The 25,182-nt window shown below is 38.1% G+C and overlaps 1 protein-coding gene across 2 annotated transcripts in view; it reads right to left on the reverse strand.

The window, feature by feature from the left end:
* The window catches only part of UBE4B (ubiquitination factor E4B), a 44,250-nt gene that overhangs the window by 14,606 nt on the left and 4,462 nt on the right, over positions 1–25,182 (reverse strand). The window contains exons 2-16 of one of the 2 annotated variants that reach the window (XM_076355865.1): positions 22,716–22,902; positions 17,791–17,926; positions 17,160–17,247; positions 14,249–14,393; positions 13,167–13,395; positions 12,301–12,711; positions 11,326–11,439; positions 7,718–7,859; positions 7,106–7,206; positions 5,803–5,917; positions 3,301–3,384; positions 1,653–1,709; positions 1,151–1,267; positions 913–1,011; positions 308–421 (exon numbers count right to left, since the gene is read on the reverse strand). In XM_076355865.1, the coding sequence (XP_076211980.1) occupies positions 308–421; positions 913–1,011; positions 1,151–1,267; positions 1,653–1,709; positions 3,301–3,384; positions 5,803–5,917; positions 7,106–7,206; positions 7,718–7,859; positions 11,326–11,439; positions 12,301–12,711; positions 13,167–13,395; positions 14,249–14,393; positions 17,160–17,247; positions 17,791–17,926; positions 22,716–22,902 (2,139 nt within the window). The remainder of the gene's footprint in view (positions 1–307; positions 422–912; positions 1,012–1,150; positions 1,268–1,652; positions 1,710–3,300; positions 3,385–5,802; positions 5,918–7,105; positions 7,207–7,717; positions 7,860–11,325; positions 11,440–12,300; positions 12,712–13,166; positions 13,396–14,248; positions 14,394–17,159; positions 17,248–17,790; positions 17,927–22,715; positions 22,903–25,182) is intronic. The other variant, XM_076355866.1, reaches the window with a different exon arrangement.

Genomic DNA, 25,182 nt, shown 5'->3' on the forward strand with positions numbered 1-25,182 from the left:
GCCCCCATAGATTTGGGGGTGGGGGCAGAAGTACAGAGCTTTAAACATCTAATATAGAATCCCTGTTAATGAAGTGACATGTCAGTCCTAAGAGAGGAAACAACACAAACTGATCAAACAGGTAAAACAGAATAATTTCAGAAATGGGGAATGTATTGAAAGAGATGAAGACTGATGACAGGGCTTCTTGCCTGTTGTAGCAGGCATTCAAAATTCTTTTGCCCTCCATTCAAGAGCCACCACTGCACGAGCCATCTAGTGCTATTTGTGCATTACAAATTACAGGAAGAGCGTTCCTTTTATTTACCTGCATTTGTGCCTTTTTCATGTTGGCATTGACAATAGCTGCCATGTAATTGAGAGCTGCTTCTCGAGTTTCACCATTCAGTAAAATACTATGTAGAATCTTGAACAGCTCTTGCTGGAATTTCAAGTAAACATTCTGTCAGGTTGCACATACTTCTCAACATCGCATTCCTGCTTTCTGTTGCTCAATATTTTTATGTTCTACAAATTCCACAAAACTAACTACAGCTTCTGTTATTGTCTTATGGTCAATGTTATGTGCATAGAGAGATATATATTAGTTATGAAATTAGTTACAGAAAAGATGTATATAGACTAGTGCAACACACACACTACTAATACAGTATGCATTTTTTTTTTACTTATCCTTTAACATGAACTATAAGAGAACAGTTAGTCCTAGATTATTTTCTGAATTAGCTTACAGCCTTAGAGAAATATTTGTAGCACTAATTTTTTTCTCCTAATTCCCTTCAGCCATATCCTAACAGATTTGTTGTTTTGATACAGAAGCTAGATTATTTTAGATTATATTCTTCATCTATGTCAAGACCAAAAAGCCCACAATATTTTTGCATTTTTTTTTATAAACATGAGAACACTTACCCTTGCTAATTCCAGGTAATGTTGCAAAGACTGGCTAACAACCCGGGTGTTTTCAAGAGTAATTGCAGGCCCTGAGAAGTACTTTTCAACTACTTTGTTCTGAAAGTAGAATGAGTGTTGGCAAATACATCGAACATGTTGGGGAAGGGGATGACGGATGGGGGACGACACCAAGCAAAAACCAACCAACCAAAAAACCCCCACCACTCTACTATCAACATCCTTCTGTAACACTTACATCATCTTCAGCAAAAACAGAGAGACTGAAGAAGGCTCCGAGATAGGAAAGTCTCTGCAGCTCTCTTCCTGCACCGGTGCTTAAAGATTTAGGCAACCACAAGGGCAGAGAGACAACCTGAAAATAGGAGAAATAGCAAGTTAATCAAAGCTGCCATGTCAGCCGTACTACTTTATCTGCACGGTCACCTTTCAGTGTTTGCCACGTGCCCTCCATTCTTCAACATTCAGTCATGCTGATAGCTAAATGAAAACATCTCCTCAGCTTTTCAGCAATCTAAGCAAGTCTTGTTTGTCCTAGTTTTTCTAAATTCTCAGGGAAAAGGACTCCCTTTACCAGTTTACTTTAAACTGTTGTTTAGCATGAGATACTAGAGTAGCCCCTGTTTAGAGTTCTGAAGAATATTATCAATGTGGATCGTAGGATATAACAACAAAATAAGTTACATGGTTCTTTTAACTTGGGAAAAAAAAAAAAAACAAAACAGACTGGATACACTTACCAAACTGCACATAGGGTGTGTTTTCCCAAACTTGATTTCACAAAGTTCACATAGTGCCTATAAAGAAATCCCAAGAAAAATTCCTTTTGTGTGTAATTCCTAAGTAACCTGCCTGCAAATAACAAGCTTAACATGGTAAACTGCTGAAAGAGCCAAACCTTTTTCTCCTTAATCAGTGGAAAAACTTCCATCTTCTACAATGGTGAAGAGGTCCAAAAAGAGCTAGAGCACACCCTGCTCCCATTTTAGCTTTTACATCTGTTCCAAGTTGTCTCAAAAAAGCTAACATTTCTCACAGGATAATAAATTATTGCACTTATTTCAAAAATTAGCTGGGCAAATTGTTTGTTTGTTCAGAACATAACAATGCCTTTGCTGGACTCCTGAACTGCCACATAAAAGTCAGTAACAATAATAAATAGAGCAATTGTTCTATACATACACCAAGGCCTTTGTCTTTTGAATCAGAGTGGAAAAATGTCAGATGAACACAGAAGCCAGAAACAAAGAATTCTATCCAAGATCTCTAACTCACTTTCAACTGCAGCACAGAAAAAAGAAAGCAGTTATAACAGACAATTCTGAAAAAACAAAAATACTGTAGGCTTTCACATATCCCGCTTCTCCTGTATTACATGTTCTGGTTCTTCAATTATACTATAGCTAGTAACTACTGTTCCATCCTTTTGGTGCACACTGTGCCGACCAGAGATGATCAAAATGGAGTATCACTTTCAAGTAGCCTTTAATTGTAACTGACAGCCAAATTTGCAACAGCTTGCAGTTTAAACTGGGGGGAATAACCGAAGAGCAGGAAAACGCAGAACCAGCAAAAATTGTTATTTTTGCAAAAGCACCAGAGTTGCTTAGTCAATTTGATTCGCAGCACCCCAGTCCAGCTAATTTCCTGAAGCACAAATTAAACCCGAGATGTAACAGCCCTTTTTGGCATCATACACTGAAGATCCTAAAACCTGAAGGTGCTAGCTGACAACGCTCAATTTAGCCAAGAATCTAGCTTGCTCTTTTGTGGCCAAGCACGCTTTTCAAAAGACTTTTTTGTTTTGTCAATAAAAGCAGTAGGAGGGAAGCAGATCTAGGGACTAAAGTATGCACTTAAAAAAACCCTAAAAATAAAACCCCCGACTTGTCAGCCAGGGAATATTATGACATTTTCCTACAGTAAATAGTCACCAATTCAAATAATTTGGGGTTTAATGCAGTATTTTAGTTTCCCACATACAAAAGTGAGTCCAACAAACATTGGTATGGATATTGGGCCTTACTTCCCAGACCTAAACTGGGAGGAGCTTAGCAGGATTTTATAACCATCCACAGTATTACAACTCGTATGCATTATGAAATCCATACATTTGATTAATCTTATATAAAGCAATACATATAAACCTTTGAATAGCCCACTATGCAAACTCTGTACGTTAGGCTTAAGATATTACTGGCCTCAGACTCTAGTGGATTTTTAATGGTCTTTATGCACCTCATACCACATTAAGCTTCCAACAGAGTTTAATAGCAATCCACTAACCAAAGAAAGCCCAAAAATGTTGAAGTACATTATCGTGTATAGAATCTGCATAAGTTATCAGTAAACATAAAGAAACTGCTTCTAGAAATGAACAGTCCTTACCATAAGGGGGTATTTAAAATTGTCACTATCAAGGGAGCACTCTTTGGAAGCTACAGCCAGGCCTTGTAAAATGGGAATAAAGATCTGTAAAAACAGAAGTAGATTACTTTATTCAAGAACAGGAAGCAATCAAATGACACTATTGCTCTACACAGCATGAAATGCCTGTTCATTCTTCAAATACTGCAAGTCACACAACAGAAAAACTAAGATCTTTTCTTTAAATTTGTATCAGTTAAGCCTGAATGTTTAAGAGATTATTCAAAGCTAAAAACCAACTTGCTTGATGTAGTGTAAATGATGTAACTTGATGCCTGAGCATAACAATTTACCCATAAGAACTAATTTCCAAGCACTTGTATGTATTTTTCCTGATCACATTCTAACTTGTTTCCAAACACTTACTTTGCAAACCAAATAACCTCAGACAGGTACATCTAGATTTGGACCCAAAGCCAACAGACACAAGCTGAAGCTGACAAATAGTAATGTCAGCACACTGACAAAAATCAGGTGTTGTTCCATCAAGTTCTCTGCATGTGGAAACCACACAGGGAAGCATAGAATCATAGAATCACTGAGGTTGGAAAAGACCTCTAAGATCATCGAGTCCAACCGTCGACCCAACACCACCACCCACTAAACCATGTCCCTAAGTGCCTCATCTACTCGTCTTTTAAACACCTCCAGGGATGGGGACTCCACCACTTCCCTGGGCAGCCTGTTCCAATGTTTCACCACTCTTTCAGTAAAGAAATGTTTCCTCACGTCCAATCTAAACCTCCCCTGGCGCAACTTGAGGCCGTTTCCTCTCGTCCTGTCGCTTGTTACTTGGGAGAAGAGACCGACCCCCACCTCGCTACAACCTCCTTTCAGGGAGTTGTAGAGAGCGATGAGGTCTCCCCTCAGCCTCCTCTTCTCCAGGCTAAACAACCCCAGTTCCCTCAGCCGCTCCTCATCAGACTTGTTCTCCAGACCCCTCACCAGCCTCGTTGCCCTCCTCTGGACACGCTCCAGCACCTTGACGTCCCTCTTGTAGTGAGGGGCCCAAACACATTTCATACAGCATCACTGTAGATACTGTATGCACGTGTGCAAGCATGTATATTATATACACAAACGAGAGCACAAGTTCTGTAGAGGCCTCCAACAACTTGATTGCCCAAATGGGTAATAATTTATTTGCCTGTACACTTGGGGTAATAACATAGCTTTAATTTTGCATGTCACGTAAGCAAGTTGGTTTTGTGCTAGTAAGTTCTTACTGTGGTAAGAGTAAAGATAATAAGCAGCAGTCAAGGATTGTTATGAAAGAGGAAGTGACACGACAGGAACTTATTAATCAGAAGTAATTATACACAATTAGTAAGTCCTGATCACACAGCTCTGACAACTATACCCTCACAAAATAAACTTATAGTAATTTTGCAACAACAACAACAACAACAACAAGAGGCCCCACTGAATTTTAAATTTAATTATATTGTGTTGCTTCTATGAAGAGACAAAAAAAATATTATTAAATCGTATTACAGAAAAGGACTATAAAGAGGTTGTTGTCTGCTTCAGCTAGAGGAATGGTTCTCTTCTCCAGGATAGGTGACAACTTTAACGCTTCCGTAACCACTTTTTGACAGTCTTAAATGTACTTTCAACTGCATGGACCTCTATAAAAGGTGTCCAGACAGATATAAATTATTAAAAGGTACTTGCACTACACAAAAATTAGCTAATGCCATTTTTTTCAAAATTGGAAGGATCAAATGCCATTCTGAAGGCCCCTTTACAGCTAAGTCACATAATACTACAGGAGCGCTAATTAGAGACAATTACAGCCTCACTGATCTGCTTTAACATTGTATGGGCTAGAAGTTTGCTAGTTTTGTGTCTTAATTACTAGGCCCACCAGTTCCAATTTTTCATCATCTCAGTGAACTACTCTGACACACAGAATAAACCATCTAATGCCTCTCAGTCATCTCCTCTGTAAAATATGAAGACTTAATGGACTAGGATTTGTAAAATGCTCTTAGCACCTTAGATGCAAACTATTAAAGTTGCAAAGAAGGGTAAAGATTGCAAGATAGAAAAAACAATAAAACTTTGAGTACTATTACAGAAGATTGCTGTCTTACATATACATTTTTAGGATATTTTGTACAGAAGCACAGAAAGATGAAAACCCAAGATCAATCCTCTAACATATGCCTGCATATTCTGAGTAGTTCACTTCAACATTACATAAATGTTCCCTGCTTATTAACAAATGCACTTTTAATAATTAGAACCAGCAAATAATGAAAGTCAGTCTTTTTCAAAAAATGCTAAATGAGTTAAAAATGAACAAAACCAAACTCCAAGTGCTTAACAGGTTGCCAGCCCCTGAAGTAATAGGTATAGAACTGTGATATGCAGAATGAACCTCTGGAAATCCACTCTCTTGGATATTGCAAACAGTGGAATCATATGATATAATTTTTATTTTTTTTACCTATGCCTTACCTGTTTGAACACCTCTTCATCCTGATAAGTTGTTCTCACCAATTCTTGGATGAAGCCAAAGGGGAGATTCCTACACAGCATATATGGTACCAGCAAAGACTGCTGCTGCAATGACCTTTATTTGTATTAAAAAAAAAATCCAAACCAACTGATTATTTGCAGTAGTATTTGTAGTAGTATTTGCAAAAACGTCAGGGTAATCACACCTAAGGATGTGCCAGAAAGCAGATTATCAACATGCAGACACACCTACTCCTTTCAGAAGTAACTAACCTTGTCTTCTCAAGTTACTTGTGGAAAGGTTATTCTGAAACAGATGCTGCTGCCAACATCACACTTTAGTTTAATGCGGCTGGAAGAAAATAACAGCTTCTGTGTAGTAATTGGTTCTCCCTTCTACTCCTCTCTAATGAAAAGACCCTTTGTTAAGCTCAACTAGTGAAGGAACAACATTTTTTGATGTTTGTTTTTCCAGACTAAGAAAAGAACATAACATTAGTCTTTTCTGAATTAATACAGTCATTACTTTTATCTGCTCCCTAGGATTTTTGAAAAAGTATCTTTTTTTACTTAGTACATACATAAAACTTACTCTAATGTCAACACTGGTTCACGTAAAGACAAAACTAATCTCAAAGCACAGTGAATAACTGGTGCACCTTGAAAGATTATAGAAGTATTGTTTGGAAACACAAATACAAAATTATGCAGACTTCAGTAAAAGTCACATATCCGATGTTAAAAACCTTTTACTGTTCCAACTAAACAGGCTGCTAATTAAACAACTGCTGTTGAAACAACCGCACTTGAAATCTCAGAGTCTTGATTTAGTGTGGAATGTCTACACACAGATTTACATTACCAAATCTGTTGTGGTAAACTCTCTGAAGTAAACAAGTGCTATGCCACTTTAGCAGTTTTTGCTACACATTTTAGTAAGACTATTTCTCAGATGCAGCTCTACTGGTTACTGACTGTCACAGGAGTAGTGCCCCAACAATCTGCAAGTAAAACAGTTTATGCATGAGGTAAGGCAGAAAACAGCTCGGTTAACTCAGATCCCCCATTTAAACTGTTCAAATCAAACTGGATGATTTTACCCAAACACAATTAGGAAACACTTAAACTACTCTCCACCAACGTATCAGTGGGAGCAATAGTCTCCAACGGTAAAGCGATAAACTATTCCTCTGGCACATATATGTATCCTGCTCCAACAACTGATCTTAGTTTTCTTCTTTCTCAGAAGAAAAAAAAAAATCCCAGAACAATAACTTTCATGACTAATGCCAGCTGTATTTACCTTGGTTGTGTTAAGGATCCCTGTAGCACCAAAGCAGCATGTGAAATGCACTGTGATCGGATGTTGCTCAGTAACTGGCTAACTGTTGGCTGGCTACACATCTGATAAGAATAACTTTATTTTAATACAAACTAAAAGTATTCAGAGACAGAACAGACAGGAAATATGATAAATTTCTTTAATCATGCAGTATGAATGTAATATGCAAACTAAGATTAGCACTACTCCAGCTAAAAACCTTTCCGATTATATACAAGAGGTGTTGTTTCTTTTTTTCCCCAGAAGCAAAAGCTTAAAACAGAATATAGAACACAGATAGGGAGCTGGTGTCACAAAAGTATGTTTTACATGGAATAAACTTGGATAAAATGCAGTAGATCAAAAGGGGAAGGACAGTTTCTAACACAGTGCTTATTTTAGAGATGCAAAACATATACGTGATTCAAATATGAATAATTAAAAAGGGTCAAAGGGACCTTATAAATTCTATAAATCTATTTCTACAACAAAGCCATCGAGAAAGAACTATCAATTTCCACCAGCTTTCCCCACTAAACAGTAAGAAGAGTGTCTGTGACAGCATTGATACGACTTCACTCATCCGAAACGTACCTTTGGTGCTTTTCTCTCCTCTATTCCAACTCTGTCAAAACACTCAATGAGGTAGTTCAGCATCTCTGTCTCCTTACAATTTTCAATGGTGAAGTGGTCACTGCAGGAATCGGAAACACTTGAGCTGCCAGAGCCTCCCATACTTTAAAACACACAAAAAGAAGAAACAAAGCATTAGGTACAGTTCTTCACTTGTGCACAATCAAGTAATTCACGAGCTCTTGACTTCCTCTGTCAGTTTTCTGAAGACTCCATCCCATCACACACACAGCTCAATAATTACGATCATTTCTGTGATCTATGAAGAGCTCTCCACTTAACAGTTTGTCCAACTCTGAAAGTTCAGGTGTACTGAGGAATCAATTATCTTACTAAATAATTAAGTATCTGAAAGAGAGCAATAAGGTGCATGACTTCAATGGGAATCAATAAATCTTGTTCTCACATGGCAACACCAAAAACGAACAGCCTTTAAGTTGTACCTGACATCAAAACTGTTGGGATGCTCAGGATGTCACAACACTTCCAGGCCACGAGGCACCCTCTGCACAGTTCCTGCACAGCCTCTCTACACAGCGTTCAAACTGGGGGCAATTTCACCAACTCCGTTAACACTAGCCAACCCATGGAAGGTAAGATCCTCCCACTGCAGAGACCTTAGCTGATACATAGGGCTACAGACAACCACTTTATATATTCTAAGGAAGGAGAATAAACAGAACAGGAGGCAATACAGCAAAGCAACTGTTCCTTTTTAAGTTTCCACACTAAAGATAACTTAATTTCAACTCAGTTCATTTCAATTCCCTTTCAGTAAAATATGCCTTTTCATTAAGTAGCACAGCTTCAGGGGAGGAAAAAAGAAAACACTGATATTGTAAACATGAAAACTAAATCCACAAAAACAAAACCATGCTTGAGATGAGAGAGAAATAAAATACAAAAGTGAGAACAGACCCCACGACTCTCAGTCTCAGACTTGTTATCTCAATAGGATTCTTTTCTACGCAACAGCTTAGCAAAGCTAATTAAAAGCAAAAATCCTCATTTTACAGAAGGGAATTAAGACAACATATATTCACTTTATGTGAAGGGAATTTTAAAAATAGCAATTACGTGGATGGTCTACTGCTATTCCTCAAAGAAAAGTTTGTGTACAGTCAGGGTGGATTTAAGTGAAGACCAATTTTTAAACCCCAGATCTTAAACTGGAAAGTAAGAGTATTTGTTTCCTTAAATGCAGCTTTTAAAAAACATGTTTAAAACTACAAACTCTGTCAAAACTGGAATTTCCTTTAAAATGTAAAATAATTCGCATTTTAATAATCGAGCTGTACAAATCTATTGTGCAAGCTTTACAGTCCAACCAATAAATCAGGGAAAGGTTATTACTGCTAAGCATCTGGTAGTTCAGCATGTTAAGAAACGTAACTTCTAATAACAGCAATCTCTTTTTGCAGAGAGAATTTGTTTTCAGTTATTCAATTAAAACTAATCCATGTAAAATGTAGCTCTATTAAAATAGTACTCCATAACCATTAAATCATACACGTGTTTTCTTTTCTGTAGTCTCTCTTTTAAACCTCTTGACTTCTCACATTCAGCTCAAAAATTACCCTTTTAAAAACACCAATTTATATGAAAAACCCTACTACTTCTATAGTTAGTCATTCTGTTAATGATTTCACTGCAGCAGTAACTGAAATTATTCTAATGCAAAGCTCATGCATCCTTCATACACATATCGAATGCCTTGGTATTTTCAGAATGCAAGTTGTTGCATAATTGTACAGTCACTGTGTTTATAATTTAACTAACATCTTACTGCTGTCTGCAGAATGCCATGACTTAATATACAAACTAAGACTCCGGAAGCATAGCAGCCTCAGAAATCCTTACCAAAGGCTTTGCAACTCAACTGCCAACAGGATAAGAATTAAACAAAACAGTGGGGAAAAATAAACCTAAATTCCACATACATAAAACCCCCTAAAACCGTGTTATCAAGTTCACTCTCCTGAAGTTAGACTGGAATGGAAAAGAGGAGATGCCATGGGAAGGCCTTCTAGTTATCAGTCTGACTTTAGCAGTAGTGTCCCAACATACCACAGGAACAATCATAGACAGAAAAGCTAGTGGGGGGAAAAAGATCGTCTCCTACCAAGTCTTTTTGGACATTCCCTGACATCACAAGATACTTCCTAAAGTCTTGACCTAGCTTAGTTTTAGAAGGCTCAAGCAATTAGATTTCCCCTGACTTTTGCTGTAACCGAAATACTTGAAAGGGGACTGAAAGTCTTGGAGGAACTCTTCCTCCCAGTTGTTCAACATGCATGTAGTCTTCAAAACTCTCACCTTGTTTCCCTTATACATTTGCAAATTGCAACTGGCTCTATGTGGCCAGCCGTAGGGCACCTCAGAATTACTATCAATCATAATCAGGGGTCTGAATGTTCACAGAAAGTGACTACAGAAGTATCATTTTTCAGAAAAGTCTTCCTAAAATACATGGGGTTTATATAAAACATTTACTCCTTGCTCCAATTTGGGTTGATACAAAAGAATGGGGCATTTCTTTGGGAATTTTGGTGCATGTGATGAAGCTGATGAATGTTAAGTTTTAATGGGAAAAGAAAGAAATGAATAATTTTCACCAACAGACTAATAAAGTACACACATCACTTGGATATGACAAACAGTTTTGTAGGAAGGCTGCTCATTTTTCACACCAAAACCTCAGTCCTAATAGGAAAACATTTCTGTATCAGCCAAGACATTGCAGCGTTACTCTGCAATGGAATGTAAAACTAGAGAGGCTCCTACCCCACATTTACATTTCCAAAAGCTTTTTTTCCTTGGCATATCTAGTGTTCTGCAGGTTTTTTTGCACTGCTATCTGGCAAGCTTCCAAACATAACTCACTAATATCAATTCTCATTTTGTTTTCACGTATCTTAATGTCACACAACTGAAAGGGCTTTGCTATATGATTCGTCTCTGTTTTACAGTAAAATGTCCTGATCTTCCCCCTCCATTCTTGGCTGTTCCAACTACACCAGCTTCTGCTACTACTTACCACGTCAAAGGCCCAGTTTAAACTTTCAGGTGTATTTTCTTTACAGGCTAGAGGAGTGATCCTCAGCTGTCAAGCAGCAATGAATCTTCAAAGCCATACTGTTTGCATCAGCTGGCTATTTGCCACTATATCTTTTTCTACATGTTAACCTTTGTCCTCATTTTCCAGTTTTTGATAGGAAAACATGCACATGATGTACTACTCGTTTTAAAATTACAACCATGGGTGAATAACATTCCTTCTACTCATATAGTCAATGAGGAGTTCCACTCAAGCATCATTTCAGAAACCATGCTCATTAAACCTAAAAGGCAGTAAGATTAACATTTACTTTATCTTAGTCATCTCTTCAAAAAAAGAGCTGACTAACTAGCGTTCATTATGCATGTTTATACGCCATCTTAAAAACCCATCCAAGTCATCTCCTTGGCTTTAGTCATTTCCCAAGTTACTCTGAAGAACACTTGACACTACACAGACTGTTAGTTCCTAAGCAACCAAACATGCAGGTTACATTCTCTTTCTCCAATACCTGGACCCAAACTGGACACAAGAAAAATCATCATCTTCATTTTCTTCATCACTACTGTCCTCAGACACATCAGAAACGGCAAGAAGGAGGAGGGAGAAAGGGTTGTCGTATATACTACCACAACAAAAATGAAAAAGGCCATCAGATTTTTTAAGCCAAAAGAAAAAGTAAACGGTAGCTTTTCTTTGCAAGTCTGCCAAAAATCATCTTCTCTAAACATGCAGACAATGGATAACTCCATGTTAGTAAAACCAAGACTATGCTAACATGCTCTACTACACTACAAGTTATTCACATATCAAAACACCACACGTTCACAAACCAAAAATTTAAAAAGAATTTTGGAGACCTAATAAAAATTATGGCTGAAGTGGGAATCTTTAGACATGACTGAATAATAAGTATTAAAGTTCCAAGCTACTGAACTTTAAAGCAGTGGTCTCAAAACCTTGCATGCTCATTCCTCCCTCCTGCAGGGACTGGGGATTCCAGGAGCAGCCAACAGAGAAAATGCAGTAGTATTTGGCCTGGCATACTGAAATAAGCTGATCTGTAATTTAAATCTATGCACTAGGGAATCAAATCTAACACAGTCCAGCAAGTAACAGCTTTCAACAAATCAACTAAAGCCCTATTGAGAAAACTGATTGCAAAGCAGGAGGTCTGTTTGGTTTACTATCCAGCAGTAGCAACTGAACAGAATAGTTTAACTGCAATGGATGTAAGAAGAGGAGGAAATTAAAACAATATTGCTAGCTTTAAAGTAATTACATCACACCTCAAATGTTTGCAGAAGCAGGTTTAACATTTTTGCAAAGATGGCTTGTTAGCAAGTCAACTTATTAGTACAAACCAAAACGCAGAAATCAACTCAGGGTAAGTAGGGTGAGCTCAGCACAGTTCTTTCAAATTTCTCCATTATGCCACACCCTGCACAGCACACATTAAAGACACTCTTTTGTTCTTGTGAAATACCTAGAAGGAATCCTGTTCAGTAAAGAAGAACGCCTGCGCAAGGTAATGGGTGAAGCAGTAAACAAAGGTGGACCCATTGTTGTGGGTCTCTGTCTGGATGTGATGACTGGCATGGCTGGAGGGCTAGCAGCTATGGCTGGAGGACTTGGTGAACTAGATGGGATGGAAACATTCAAGGAACGCGGGATGGAAGAAGCTGAAAAGCCTCCAGAATGGGCAACAGTGTATGGCCGGTACCTCGGAGAGGAAGGCTGCATCCAAGAAGGACTTGTTGCTGTGAGGTGAGAGCTGACAGTAATGGAAGGCACAGATGTAGAGGCAACTGAACTGGCTGGTGGGGTAAGAGATGAACCAGTCATTGGTACATAGCTTGTGAAATTGGTAGTAGGAGCTGGACTAGTCCCATAGAGACTAAACCAGTTACAGGGGAAAAAGAAAAAAAAAAAACAAAGCAATGATTTAGGTTATGCAGAAAAAGGGTGAAAAAGATAAAATGTCATCAGCCCTTCTGATGACTCTTCAGCAGTAATTCTGCAGCTCACACACATTATTCCTTTTTACTAATGTTGAATAAAACTATATCACAATCTACACACTTCTAAGTTAAGAGTCATAGCCTTCACTGATGCCAGTTAAGGATACTTCTCAGAAGGAACCAGCTACATGGCTTTAACCTATCAAATACGCTTCTAGCCATGGCAATGTAATAAAAAGTGGTGAAATGGAGGGACATTCACATGAAAGAGTGAAGAACTTTAAAAATCTATTCCATTTATTGCTCTTGGGACATTTCTATGCCCCTCTCTCTTCTAGTCTACCAATCAATATTCAAGTGAAATCAGTATTCAGTTATAATCAGAAGTCACCTGGATAACGAACTGGAACCAAAGGAGCCCACATTACAGAACATAGGGCTGCTTCCTGGGTTAGAGCCCATGTTTAAAATCAGGCTTCTGTCAGGAGACCGGGCAGCTGCAGCGATCGGTTGCGATGTAGCTGTCAGGCTAGCAAATGGGTTTTCATCCCTTGACTGGGTGGACATCATCAGCACTTCCATCAAAATCTGCCCGATCAAGTCCTTAAAATCTGAAAACACTGTTAAGAATAAAAGAAGAAAGTTAATACCCTCACCTACTGTCTTCATCTACACGTTAGCCAAGGATGTAAACTTTATCAGAGATTTCAACTACAAAGGACAGTAATTTACTTCTGTGAATTAAGTGCTGCTTTTGGCAAAAAAAATAGACTGATACTTACATTTTTAAACTATCACTCTGCCTATATTAACTAGGTTCTGAAATTACAGCTACACAAAAATGTAACTTTTATGGAAAGTACAAAAGATCATAGATGACCTAATGTTGTTATTGTTAGATTATTAAAGTTGTCTGCTCTGTCCTTCTCATATTTTCCCATCCTGCTGCTGAGTTGGGCAAGTTGTGTCATAAAGAAAGGAAAAACACACATGCACACACACCCCACCCCACATATGCCCACACATAAAATAACAACTTTGAGTTTGGTCATATCTTATAGCTGACATATAAAATATAATTTGTTATATAAAATAATCCGGAATTCTTAGTTTATCAAATTAACTGCTCAATGTCTATTATGATGCAAGACAACCCATTAAGTCAGTAAAAGGTTTCTGAAAAAAAGAAATCCAGCAACACTGCAATATCAGCATACTAGTTTGACAACAGAAAACATTACCAACAAGAGCATAGCAATTGACTAAAAGAGGAGCTATGACCAGTCGGTCCCATGTTCCTTTTTGGGGATTCCATTTCCTGCTACATCTGCTGATAGCAGATGCTGGCTCAAGCAAAAACCCCAAGTAGGTGGCTCTGGCATTGTAGCAAAGAGAGAAAAAGCTAAAAATAAGAGCAGGAAACATACCACTCAACTGAAAATCCCTAACAATGATAACAGTTCAGATACCTACCTTCCTTTGGGTTCTGCTTAAACTGGGCAGAGAGTGAATTCAGGAAGATAACATCTCTGTCTCGGTCCTTCCAAGAGACTCTGAAGATCTTACAGACCAGCTGTAAAGCTTGCTCCTCAGATACTTCAGACCCAGACAGAGGTTCCTTGGTTAGAGGGGTTAAAAAAAAAAACCCAAACAAAAACAAACCAACTTACTTGCAATTGTATTAGTCAAGTCACAATTTTATCAGATGCAGATCGTCTTTAAATGACTTCAGACTAACTCTTAATGGCAGATTTTGTATACTTATAAAGGAGTATAGATATATTTGTCAAAATTTATTCGGTAAAAAACCTGAACAAACACAAAAGAGATGCAGAAAAGATGTAGAGGAAATACACACATCTAGTAGGAAGCAAATTCCCAACACATATTCGAAAACAGTATAATAAGAAGGGAAATTTAACCAAGATACCTATGATTTCTCCTTTAAGGAATTAACTGGGGATTCAAATTTTCGTTATGCACAGGTATTTTAAGAGTTTCCTGTAAAAATGAAAGCACAGGAAGGAGTGACCTTCCCCAAGTCTTCCCTGCTTTCAATTTTTGCCCAAGATAAAGACATCTTTCACTTGATGTCCTGACTTCAGGACAGGACAAAAAACTCAAGAATTTGCCTTGTTTCCCTTTCTTCCAAAAAAGGAACATCGTGTAAACTGTGCTCAAAATGAAAAACTAGTTTCTCTAAAAAGAATGCTACCATATATAGTGGCTAGCAAAGGTTAAATGGGAGGGTTCTTGCAATCCTAAGGCAGCTTTGAGTGTGCACCTAAAAAAAAATGGTGGAATACAAAGAAATAAAACTCAAGTAATTACCCCTGCAATGTGAGGAAAGGTAGCATTTGAAAACCGTTTCCAAAACATACACGACAAGCCAGCAACATAACTCTGCCCCCCCAACTCTTCTACCAACACTGAAAAAGCAACGTAATACACAAACCAGACAATTCAGCTGCATAGAATTTCAAAGATGGAAAAATTCTAGCTTTGACGCTATTTTCCTGAAAGAGTTCTCCTGCGAGAGTTGTAGATATTTCCTGGACCAAAAAAAAAATTCTGATATTTGACTAAAACGAGTGCACATTGCACTGCTATGTATCATACTTCTTGATGGTAATACTCTCTTCTTTTAGAAAAAAACTAAGTCAATGGGGGAGAACAAAATGCAGGTTGAAAAAAAACAAGGTTGCCACTAGAAAGCTCCCTTTTTTCCTTTAGATTTGAGACCACGTAGTGGCCACCAGGTAAGCCTAGATTTATCAGAGATTTCCAGCAACTACCAGCACTGTAACCCTTTTCAAAAGCTTTCCCGCAAACCATTTAATAAACCATCAATTTTGGCAAATTAATACATTTTTATTGACTTAATCACTCTACTAGTATTCTACTGTTTTCAAGTACTTCTACCTCTCCTGCCTATTTCTGCAAAGCAGGCTTTATTATTGACATTATTTCACATGCAGATAACCAGGCAAGAACATTTTTTGCTCATAAATGAGGACTATGCCGTCTCCTATCCACTTAAGTTTTTGGTGTCTCCAAACGAGTAAGAGGAATCGAACCAAGTTTGCAAAGCTTTATTTTACTTTCCACTGCTCCCCCCCCAGCTTCAATATTGTCCTTGATTCCAAGCTATTTATTTCACAGCAGCACAATGCAAGCTGTCCGACTGCCTGATTTTGCAGCTAGGAATTGACTGGAAAGGATTCTGCGGCAGGGTTATTGCTACATGGCTTTAAGCCAGGCTTTTACCAACTGACCTTATTACTGACAGTGCAGGAATAAACAAAGACATCTAATGAGCACTGCAAGAATTGTTGTAGAAACTTCTCTCTACTACACTGATGTCCCATTTCTTTATGGCTTTATTTCACATGGGCCTTAAAATCAAATGACAAAGAGGACAATTTTAGGAGTGAATTAGAGCTTTGTACTTGCTTTCTTTCTTTTTCTACTTTAAAGGGTTCTACCACCTGTCCAAACCTTGATAGCTAAATATTCTTACTTATTTTCTTAGAGTATCATTAAGAAGATCTTATTACATAGCATTACTTCAGCATACATAACATTTGAAGCAGTACTTTGTTAGCAGACCTCTAAATGCTACACAAAGAAGCCGCAGAATCTTCAGAAGTGTCTTAAAAATATTTCTTCAGTCCTACTGCGTATTAAAAAAATAGATCTGGGCATTAATAGGTCACTTTGTTGTAGGATATAACACAAAAACATTTTCTCCAGAGTTTTCAAATATCACTCATAAACCAATTCGAGACAATCAAAATGCAGCTTTGATATTGGAAGTTTTGACTTTTTTTCCTTCCCACAAATTTTTATGAGGAAATGCAGTGAAGAAATTGTTCACAAATGACATCTGAGGGCTAGTTCCACCCTCTCGAAAGCACGTATTCGAAGTATGGAGATAACTGAACTCACTTCAAGCTAACACTCTGCATCACTCCTCCATCCTAAATCCTTTGTTCCTGTTTCTGTTCCATTATTTGGAACGCTTACCACACACAGTTCTAGTAAAGAAATTTCTCCAAGAAACAAAATGTTGTCCCTTTTGAGAAAGAAGAGAATGCAAGGCAAGCCCCAGGAATATTACAGACTGCAAAGCTGCAGCCATGTAAGGCTATGTCAGTGAGGGAAAACACAACAATATAAGCAAAGTCTGAGGTGAAGTCTTCATAAAATAAAGTTAACTTTTTACGTAACAGAAGCATGCATTACACTGAAAACCAAAAACACAGCACTGTTAACTCCAAATTGCATAATCTGAACAGGTTCTCCCATGAAATCCTGAAGCTCGACGTTACAATAACATGCGTATGTAGTCTGGAAGAGAACAGCCAACATAAAACAGACTAACCTTATCCGTCAGACTCCTTTTCTCTCTGCGATCATTCTCATCAACCTCCATGTTTTCAATTCCTGAATCCACATCTACCTGGGACATACTGTAAGTGGAAATAAGAAAAGCCCATTAACTTGTAGAAAGCCACAGACAGTCCTCTGTAAGATGCTGACTGAAGGAGCGTCACCTTAAGTAGAAGCAGCAGAGAAAAACCAATGTAACAGGAACAGCCATATGCACAAACAGCAATTAAAATCCCTAGTTGGTAAATGCTTCTCATATTACATTTATTTTGAATTCAAGAAACAGTACTAAATTTCTTCAGCAGGCAATACAAACTACACAGCTATCACATCCCATAACCTTTTCTTTAAATAGTGTAGCTGAATTATCCCCACCAGACATGCTCGTCACTTAATGTCTAAGATAATGCTTTGTCTTTTATCACTTTAGGTCAGGCATTCCCATTAAAACCAGACTAGAAAAAGTATTACAGTGGTCTAAACCGTGTATCATTTTTAAGCATTTAACCCTATTGCATTAACACGGCTGGAAGTGAGAAATGGCAGAATATTTTCCTGTGTAAGTGGTTTTGATGATTAGCATTGCGCAATATTTGCCGGCTTATACAAGCTGCATTTTTTACCTTTTCTCACAGGAGACACTATCAATATCCATGCTCTGAGACCGAGAGAGAGACTGAGATTGTGTTTCAAGGCTGTTAGATGGAGAACTGCTGAGTGAACTCACTCCTTCGCTGCTCTGGCTTCGGTGGGCTACTCCTAGAGAAAAGGCACCACCAAGATTACTACTACAGAGATGAGAAGGCACTACACAATTATTTGGATGGAAAAGGAGAGGAAATACTGTTTTTCAATCCATCTCTTAAGCATTCTTAGTAATGCATTAGGAAATAAATGTTAATAATATTCACATAAGTGTTAATAATATTCACATTTGACTACAGATAATCACATTTTCTACCTCCCCCTGCAGCAGCAATATAGGAATGCTTACCTGCATTACAACACAGAGAACAAAACTAAATTTGCATCCATGAAGTGCCCATAAAAAAAAAAGCACTAGCAAACTGGTCTCTTATAAGATTGCTCTGTATGCTACCTTAGGACTTTGTGAAAGCCCCTCTGAAGTCAGTCCTATCAGAACAGGACTTCACGCCGGGTCATTACAATGGAGTTAACTTGGGTGAGGATACAGGACAAAACTAATCTGAGTTCTGATAGTCTTCCCACAAAACCTCCCACAATTTACTGGGACATTATCAGTACTTTTCCTTCTCCACAAGAATGAAATAAGCATCTAAAAAGTCCTAACAACATGCACTAAGTGCAACACCAGCAAATGGAAAGCAGTATAATGGCTTTGGCGCATGGCTGATAGGATATGAACGGATGGATTCACTTTGTAATGAGGACTTCTTCAGAGAAGTGTTAGATAATAGCATGGTAGGAGGAAAGTTATATGTATGATTCCAAATAATCCAGAAAAAGCCTTGCATTCAATAACAATGGAAGTTGAACGAGTTCTACAAACATCTAAATGGAGAGGGCTCTTAAGTGTAGGCTATTCCTAAAATTTGTGCCTAGTGACACTGTTTGAAGTCATGATTTATAATAAAGTAGGATTAATTGCAAGCTGCAACTGTAGTTTTACCAATACCAGGTATTTGCATGTCAGTAAACAGACTCCTTGAGGGAGCAGGAAAAAAGGTATTATTCGTCTGTCTGTTTAAAAAGAAAGCAGCAGTAAATTTCAATCCTTTGGGTTCTTTCGCCTGCAGTTTACAAGACGTTCCCCAAACAGTATTAGGTTTCAGGTGAGAAGTGTAAAACCAGATTGACAACCTACGTTTAAATTCCAGCACCGGCTGCGTTTCAGTGTTACTACTGAAAAGTGCAAGCTTGTCCCGCGTTTAGGGCAGCAACACATTCTGAAGTTAACAGTGGGGGCAGCAAAACAGAACAAATCAGGATTGCGCTCTTTGACACAAGCTGTTTGTTTTCAAGCATCTTTCCCAAAGCTTTTGTAGGTTTTGAAACAATTCATTTTACAGGAACAAAACTGCAGAAGGCAGAAAAATCCCATTTCAAAGACAGTTTGCTGAAGAACAACTAGATATTCAGCATGGGAGGTAGGAAAAGTTGCTTCACTCTACGGCTTTGAAACTCCTGTTTTACTTCCCTGGGTATAAAAACAGTTTATATTTAACTCCTTGTATTAGGCTGGATATTAGTCAATATCCAGAAAACACTCAGATCTTCAAATAAAAAGTGGAAAAGATGTGTGAAGTAAAATTAATTTGCATTGGTATTCAGAAAAGAATTTAACAAGCAGATTGTCCAAACACCTATGTTCTATAACTGAAGACATGTAAAAGCACTCTAAAGTATAGCAGGACCACATAGAATGCATATGTAACTTGCACTTATCACAAAATACTTGCTAAACCTAATTTTTTCTCAGATTTGTTCAAAGCTTCTATGCTTTGGTTCGTAATTTCAGGGCTGTAGCTGGGTATTATCATTCATTCATAAACAACATTCTTGAGCCCATTAGGTTTTCAGTGTGAAAGGAAGAATAGAGATAGAAACCGACATCCTCCAAGAAAAGTTAGATTTCACTTAACCTCCTATTTGCCAGTATTAAATGTCTGCAAAAGATTTCACCAAGGAAGCAGAAAAATGTCAAGAAAAACTCCGTTTCAGTTCTAAATGGCTATTTCCTCCAGCCCTGGAATTTTAGTAATGCATATTGCAGCTTTGACACTGACAGGCCCAGGCCCAAAGCCTAGTACAGTTTCTCTACAAAACCAAGGATACAGAAATCTCAGGCATAGTGTCTGAACTGACCAAAGTTGCTCAGGTCAATCAGGTTAAATAAAAGCAACTTACAAAAGCAGAACTTCCATGCTGTAGTTTCCCTAGAGATAACACCCAGCAGAAATATGCTGTCCATGGCAGGGGAAGGCTGACTTCAGCAGGGTATTCCAGCATGTCACTGATTTAAGATATCCCAGTTACAGCCTTGTTTTCCTTCAGTACATCATCGATTACAAAGGGGCAGTCTTCCTCGAGTGCTTCCTCTCTCCTCCTCCCTCTTCCCAAAGAAAAAGCTAGCTAAGTCAGTGGATAAAGAGACCAGAGCAAACATGGCTTACCAGGGTGAAGAAGTGCGTTGTTCTGCATTCCCTTGGGGTCTTACTCCCACTGCCAGGAAAATGTACTTTAACAGTTACACCGCAGCACTCATTAACAGGCTTCTTCAAACAAACTGTCCTACCTACCACCTTTTCACAACAAATCTTCCAGAATTTACTTGCATCTGTACTTTGCTGGATCAGGTATACAATAAAAATACCTGACACTCAAAGTTTCAGTTTTCCTTAAAAAAAAAAAAGAAACACCAGCATACAGAGCCGTGAAAAAATTATGAAGACCACACACCCAGGATGTGCGGCTGTAATTGATACACTGTTTTTAGGCTCTCTAAAATATTTTGAAAATACATACAAAATCATATTTTCCATGCAATTGATGCGTACGTCTGATCTCACCATGACATGCAACTTCTTATAAAAATGGATGCTTACAAGGACACTATTCTGCTGGGACCGCTTTCTGTATATCCAAATGAATTAAAATCCTCTGCAGTCATTTTGGTCTACTGCTCAAAGGAACTCCTGCAAACCACACAGCGTTAGCTGAGTCTTCATTTATGCTAAATAAATACAGCAGATAATCAGTTGTGAACTTTTTTTTCCTGATCTATTCCCCAATTTAACCATCTCTCTTACCCTGGTGTGAAAGAGACAGGCATTATTAAATTGCTGCAATGAATGGCACTGTAAGCAGCGAACACTATACTGACTAGGTAACTTCTGTTTCTGGTCATCAAACAATCTAGTCTGTATAGTTACGTACTGTCCAGTGCAGATAGAGGAATTCTTAAAACAGAAGTCTCTAAGGTCTTAGCTACCTGACCACTTCAAACCACGATAAACCTGTCTGCCAATCCACAAACATTTCTACCTTCAGGTACGTGTCTCCACACCTCCTGCTCTGTTGGCATTATCGTTTACACAATTGCGCAGTAAGATGGATCGGGACCTCCTCTATTTGAAAGCTAACTATTTATTTTTCCTGGGTTAGTTTTCACCTGGATTAAGTCCGTGATCCACCTCACCACACAGTGGCTACGGACAGCAGAGGGAGAGGCAGTGAGAAATACTCCTTTCAGCAAGAGTCAGACCTAAGATGGATTAAAATAGTCATGTAACCACAGGCTGAGTGAACACATTAAGTGAACTCTGCACTGTTCTTAGAAAAAAAGTCACCTTTGCTGCTGGTTTGCTGTCTATAATCATGAGGACAATACACAGTGTTAAATTCTGTCTGCAATGAGCTTTTCTCAGGACATGCTTTTGATAGCTTTTCTCTGTCCTGCTTTGGATACAAGGCAACAAAATAAGCAGGAAGGAGTTACTTCTAGGTGTTTCAGAACAGCACTGTAATTAAATTACAAGATTTAAGCTTGTGAATTACTGTACTTGCCAAAGGGAAAAACATAACATTTCAGAAAGCAAATAGGTAAACAGATAAAGAATTCTGCATGCTTATCAAGGAGCATTGGAAAAAATATTATTTCTATCAAATTATTAGAAATCATATTGAAAACCTGTTTAAAACAATCTTGACATTTGTTTTGAGATTGGTTTTGTGAACCTCTTAGCTTAGTAACACAACATACAAAACAATTTAAGTTTTCAGATAAAGATCAACATACTGGAAAACACACCAATTTGTTTTGATTTCCAAGACAGCCAACTTGAAATCAAAATTTTTTTTTTTTTAGGTCAAAAGTCATATTATATGTAAGAATATTGTCTTCGCCTCTCTATAGAGCAACCCTCCCAACTTTCTATGCTTTCTGCATTTGTCTGATTTTAATAGATCAGGCATTATTTCTGTCTTCTGAAATAAATACCATTTGTAAATATCCTACTTTTATTCACTCCAGTAAATAGTGAAATTGGCAAAGTAATACAAAGGAGAAAGCAAACACTTTATTCTTACATTGACAATGCACAGTCACAGCCTACTATTTTTAATTGTGCCAAAAGCTAGTAATTAAAGATCAAAAATGAACTTGGGACTGATTGCTAAAACGTACCTAGAAACCGATCAATAAAAACTGTGTTGCAAGACTGAAAAGGGTTTTCTCCTGTCTCCTTGACAGATTGGCTTTCTTTTCTGTAATATTCTGCAATATTAAACTGTATTACAAACTTCTTCAAGCTTTGCTAATCCTTATTTTAAATGCCGTTAGTTTACTTATACCTGGAAAACAATTGTATCTAACCATTTATTATTTGGAAAATGAAAACAAAAAGCACCTTCATTCACCATTTTAGAATGTTTCTTTCTGAAAATTATTTTTAGTAACAACAGAAACACCACCGGTAATAGTGTTCATGTTCTAAAGATAAGGAGTTGCGTAATAACTTTCAGTAGACATACAAGATTAATTTTTGTCTCTAACGTGCCAGCCTACCTGATGCACCAATTGGAGAGGTAGCTGGGGTCATGCTATGGACATTTAGGCCGAGACTATGGGATGGCCCCGGGGCTGGTGCTACTACAGGTGGTCCAGGTGGGGTCTCTCTCTGCGGCGACGTGAGTGGTGTAGTCGGCTGGGAAGACGGTCCACCTGCCAACCGAGCAAGGCGCCTTCGACGAATCTGCACAAAGGAAATAAAACAACGGCAAATAAATGAGTTTGTTTGCACGTACGTATGCACACGCTCCCCATGGTTGCCCTTTGGCCCTCCTACACAGCAGGGGTATTCAATCCTGTGAAACTGCAAAGGTAGAAGCTTTACTTGATAACCTGCTAAATGGAGCTGAGTCTTACTGCCGTTTCTCTGTTCTGTGTGACAATACTAAAATACCCTTGATGTTTAGATTTTAAGTATGTATTTGATACCTTGGAAAACCATTTGCACTGGACAATACTCCGTCCCTCGAACGGTTGTATAAGATAAATTTAACATTAACTGCTCAGCAATTTCAAAACCTGCAATATTCCTCCCATTTATTTTGGCATTTGATGAAACAAACTGCATTAATCTGATAAAAGGGACAATATGAAGATGACCTTTGCTTTAATTTCACACCACACGATACTAATAAAAACACCCGTGCTAAAGAAGATGCAGTTCAAAGTTAAAGACCACCACTGTCCAAGTTAATCTGAAACAGACCTGAAACACTAAAAATATACAACTCATCTGCTGGACAGAAGCATCTTGAGAAGTAAAGACAGACAGTAAGTAACATCCTCACATCACCTAGAGACATTCCACCACACGGAATTTAAAAAACAGTTTTTGCACGTTATTAGTAAGACGGAGAAGCATCTGCCTGCAAAATCTGACTTCAGAAAGCTGTTATGAATCTATTTATTAAAATTAGCATGTGACCACATAAAACTAATATTATACATGAGAAAGAAATAGACAAAACTTATAAAACTCATCATTTATAAGTGCTTCAAGTTTCACTTAAAACATAACTAAAAAACAGAAAAGAAATTATTTATTATCACAGGCTGCCTCAGAGGATCTGTTCCTAAAGCTTACATCTTCAGCTCGAAATAGGCCCAGCACAAAATAAAAGTATCGTATTTGAGGGTGTCCACTCCCTGCAAAAATAAGCAATTCATGTTATTGCCTCTTTGCATTATGATACTCAAGCATTGCATGTAATGTATCAGTTTTCATTTCTGCTCATAATCCTAAAGAACTGCCAAGCAAGTGAAGGAGTGAACAAAAGATGTGTGTCAAGTCAATGTCTGTGCTACATTACTGTAGTCATTTAATGGCCTGTGAAACCTACCCCAACAGGAAGAAAAACAGATCAAATTAAATCAGACTTCAAAAATGGTGGGAAAATTAGAGTCTGGAACTACATCTCCCTCCATGACAGGTGTCACCACATGAACATGGAAGGCAGCTAGAAAATAAATTCCCTTTTTTTTTTTTGTTCTTAAGCCAAAAAAAAGGCTATGATTAGAATGCCTTAATCCCTCCTCCTTGTCAAGCAAAATAGGGGAGCTCATTGCATAAATAAATTGTTTAGCTTTGCCACAAGTAGAAGCTGTACATATTAGGGTCTCTAAAAAGTTACTTTTTCTCTCCACTTGTACCTTACATCTTAATTTTTCAGCTGTTTATCTGAAAAAAACCTATAGAACTACCTCGCCCCTCAGAGGTATACCTGAGAAAATGTCACCTACATGTTCCCATATCCGTTTTCCCTATTGTTGAACCCAAATGAAGTGTTCATAGCTCACAAAGCTGTACCAAAAATATTATCAGTAAAACAACCTAGCTGAATTGAAATCTATTTGAATTAGGGGGTTGAATTAACATTTTAAAAGCTGTTTCCTTACCATTCAGCTGACCTGTAACCATGTTTTTCAGATAAAGGAATGGCAGGGAGGAATGGAGGAAAAAAAAACCAAAACCAAATACACACACAAACAGCCCATATATACAGAAGTGGCTGAGGGAGAAAGATGAAGATAATTATTGTCCTGGTTTTGGCTGGGATAGAGTTAATTTCCTTCCTAGTAGCTGGTACAGTGCTGTGTTTTGGATTTAGGATGAGAATAATGTTGATAACATACCGATGTTTCAGTTGTTGCTGAGCAGTGCTTACACTAGTCAAAGACTTTTCAGCTTCTCATGCCCTGCCAGCGAGAAGCTGGGAGGGGGCACAGCCAGGACAGCTGACCCAAACTGGCCAAAGGGACATTCCATACCACACGATGTCATGCTCAGTACATAAACTGGGGGGAGTTGGCCGGGGGGCGGTGACCGCTGCTCAGGAACTGGCTGGGCATCAGTCGGCAGGTGGTGAGCAATTGCATTGTGCATCACTTATTTTGTATATTCTATTATTATTATTATTTTCCCTTCCTTTTCTGTCCTATTAAACTGTCTTTATCTCAACCCATG

This window comes from Aptenodytes patagonicus, chromosome 19, assembly GCF_965638725.1.
Source record: "Aptenodytes patagonicus chromosome 19, bAptPat1.pri.cur, whole genome shotgun sequence".
Classification (NCBI taxonomy): domain Eukaryota; kingdom Metazoa; phylum Chordata; class Aves; order Sphenisciformes; family Spheniscidae; genus Aptenodytes; species Aptenodytes patagonicus.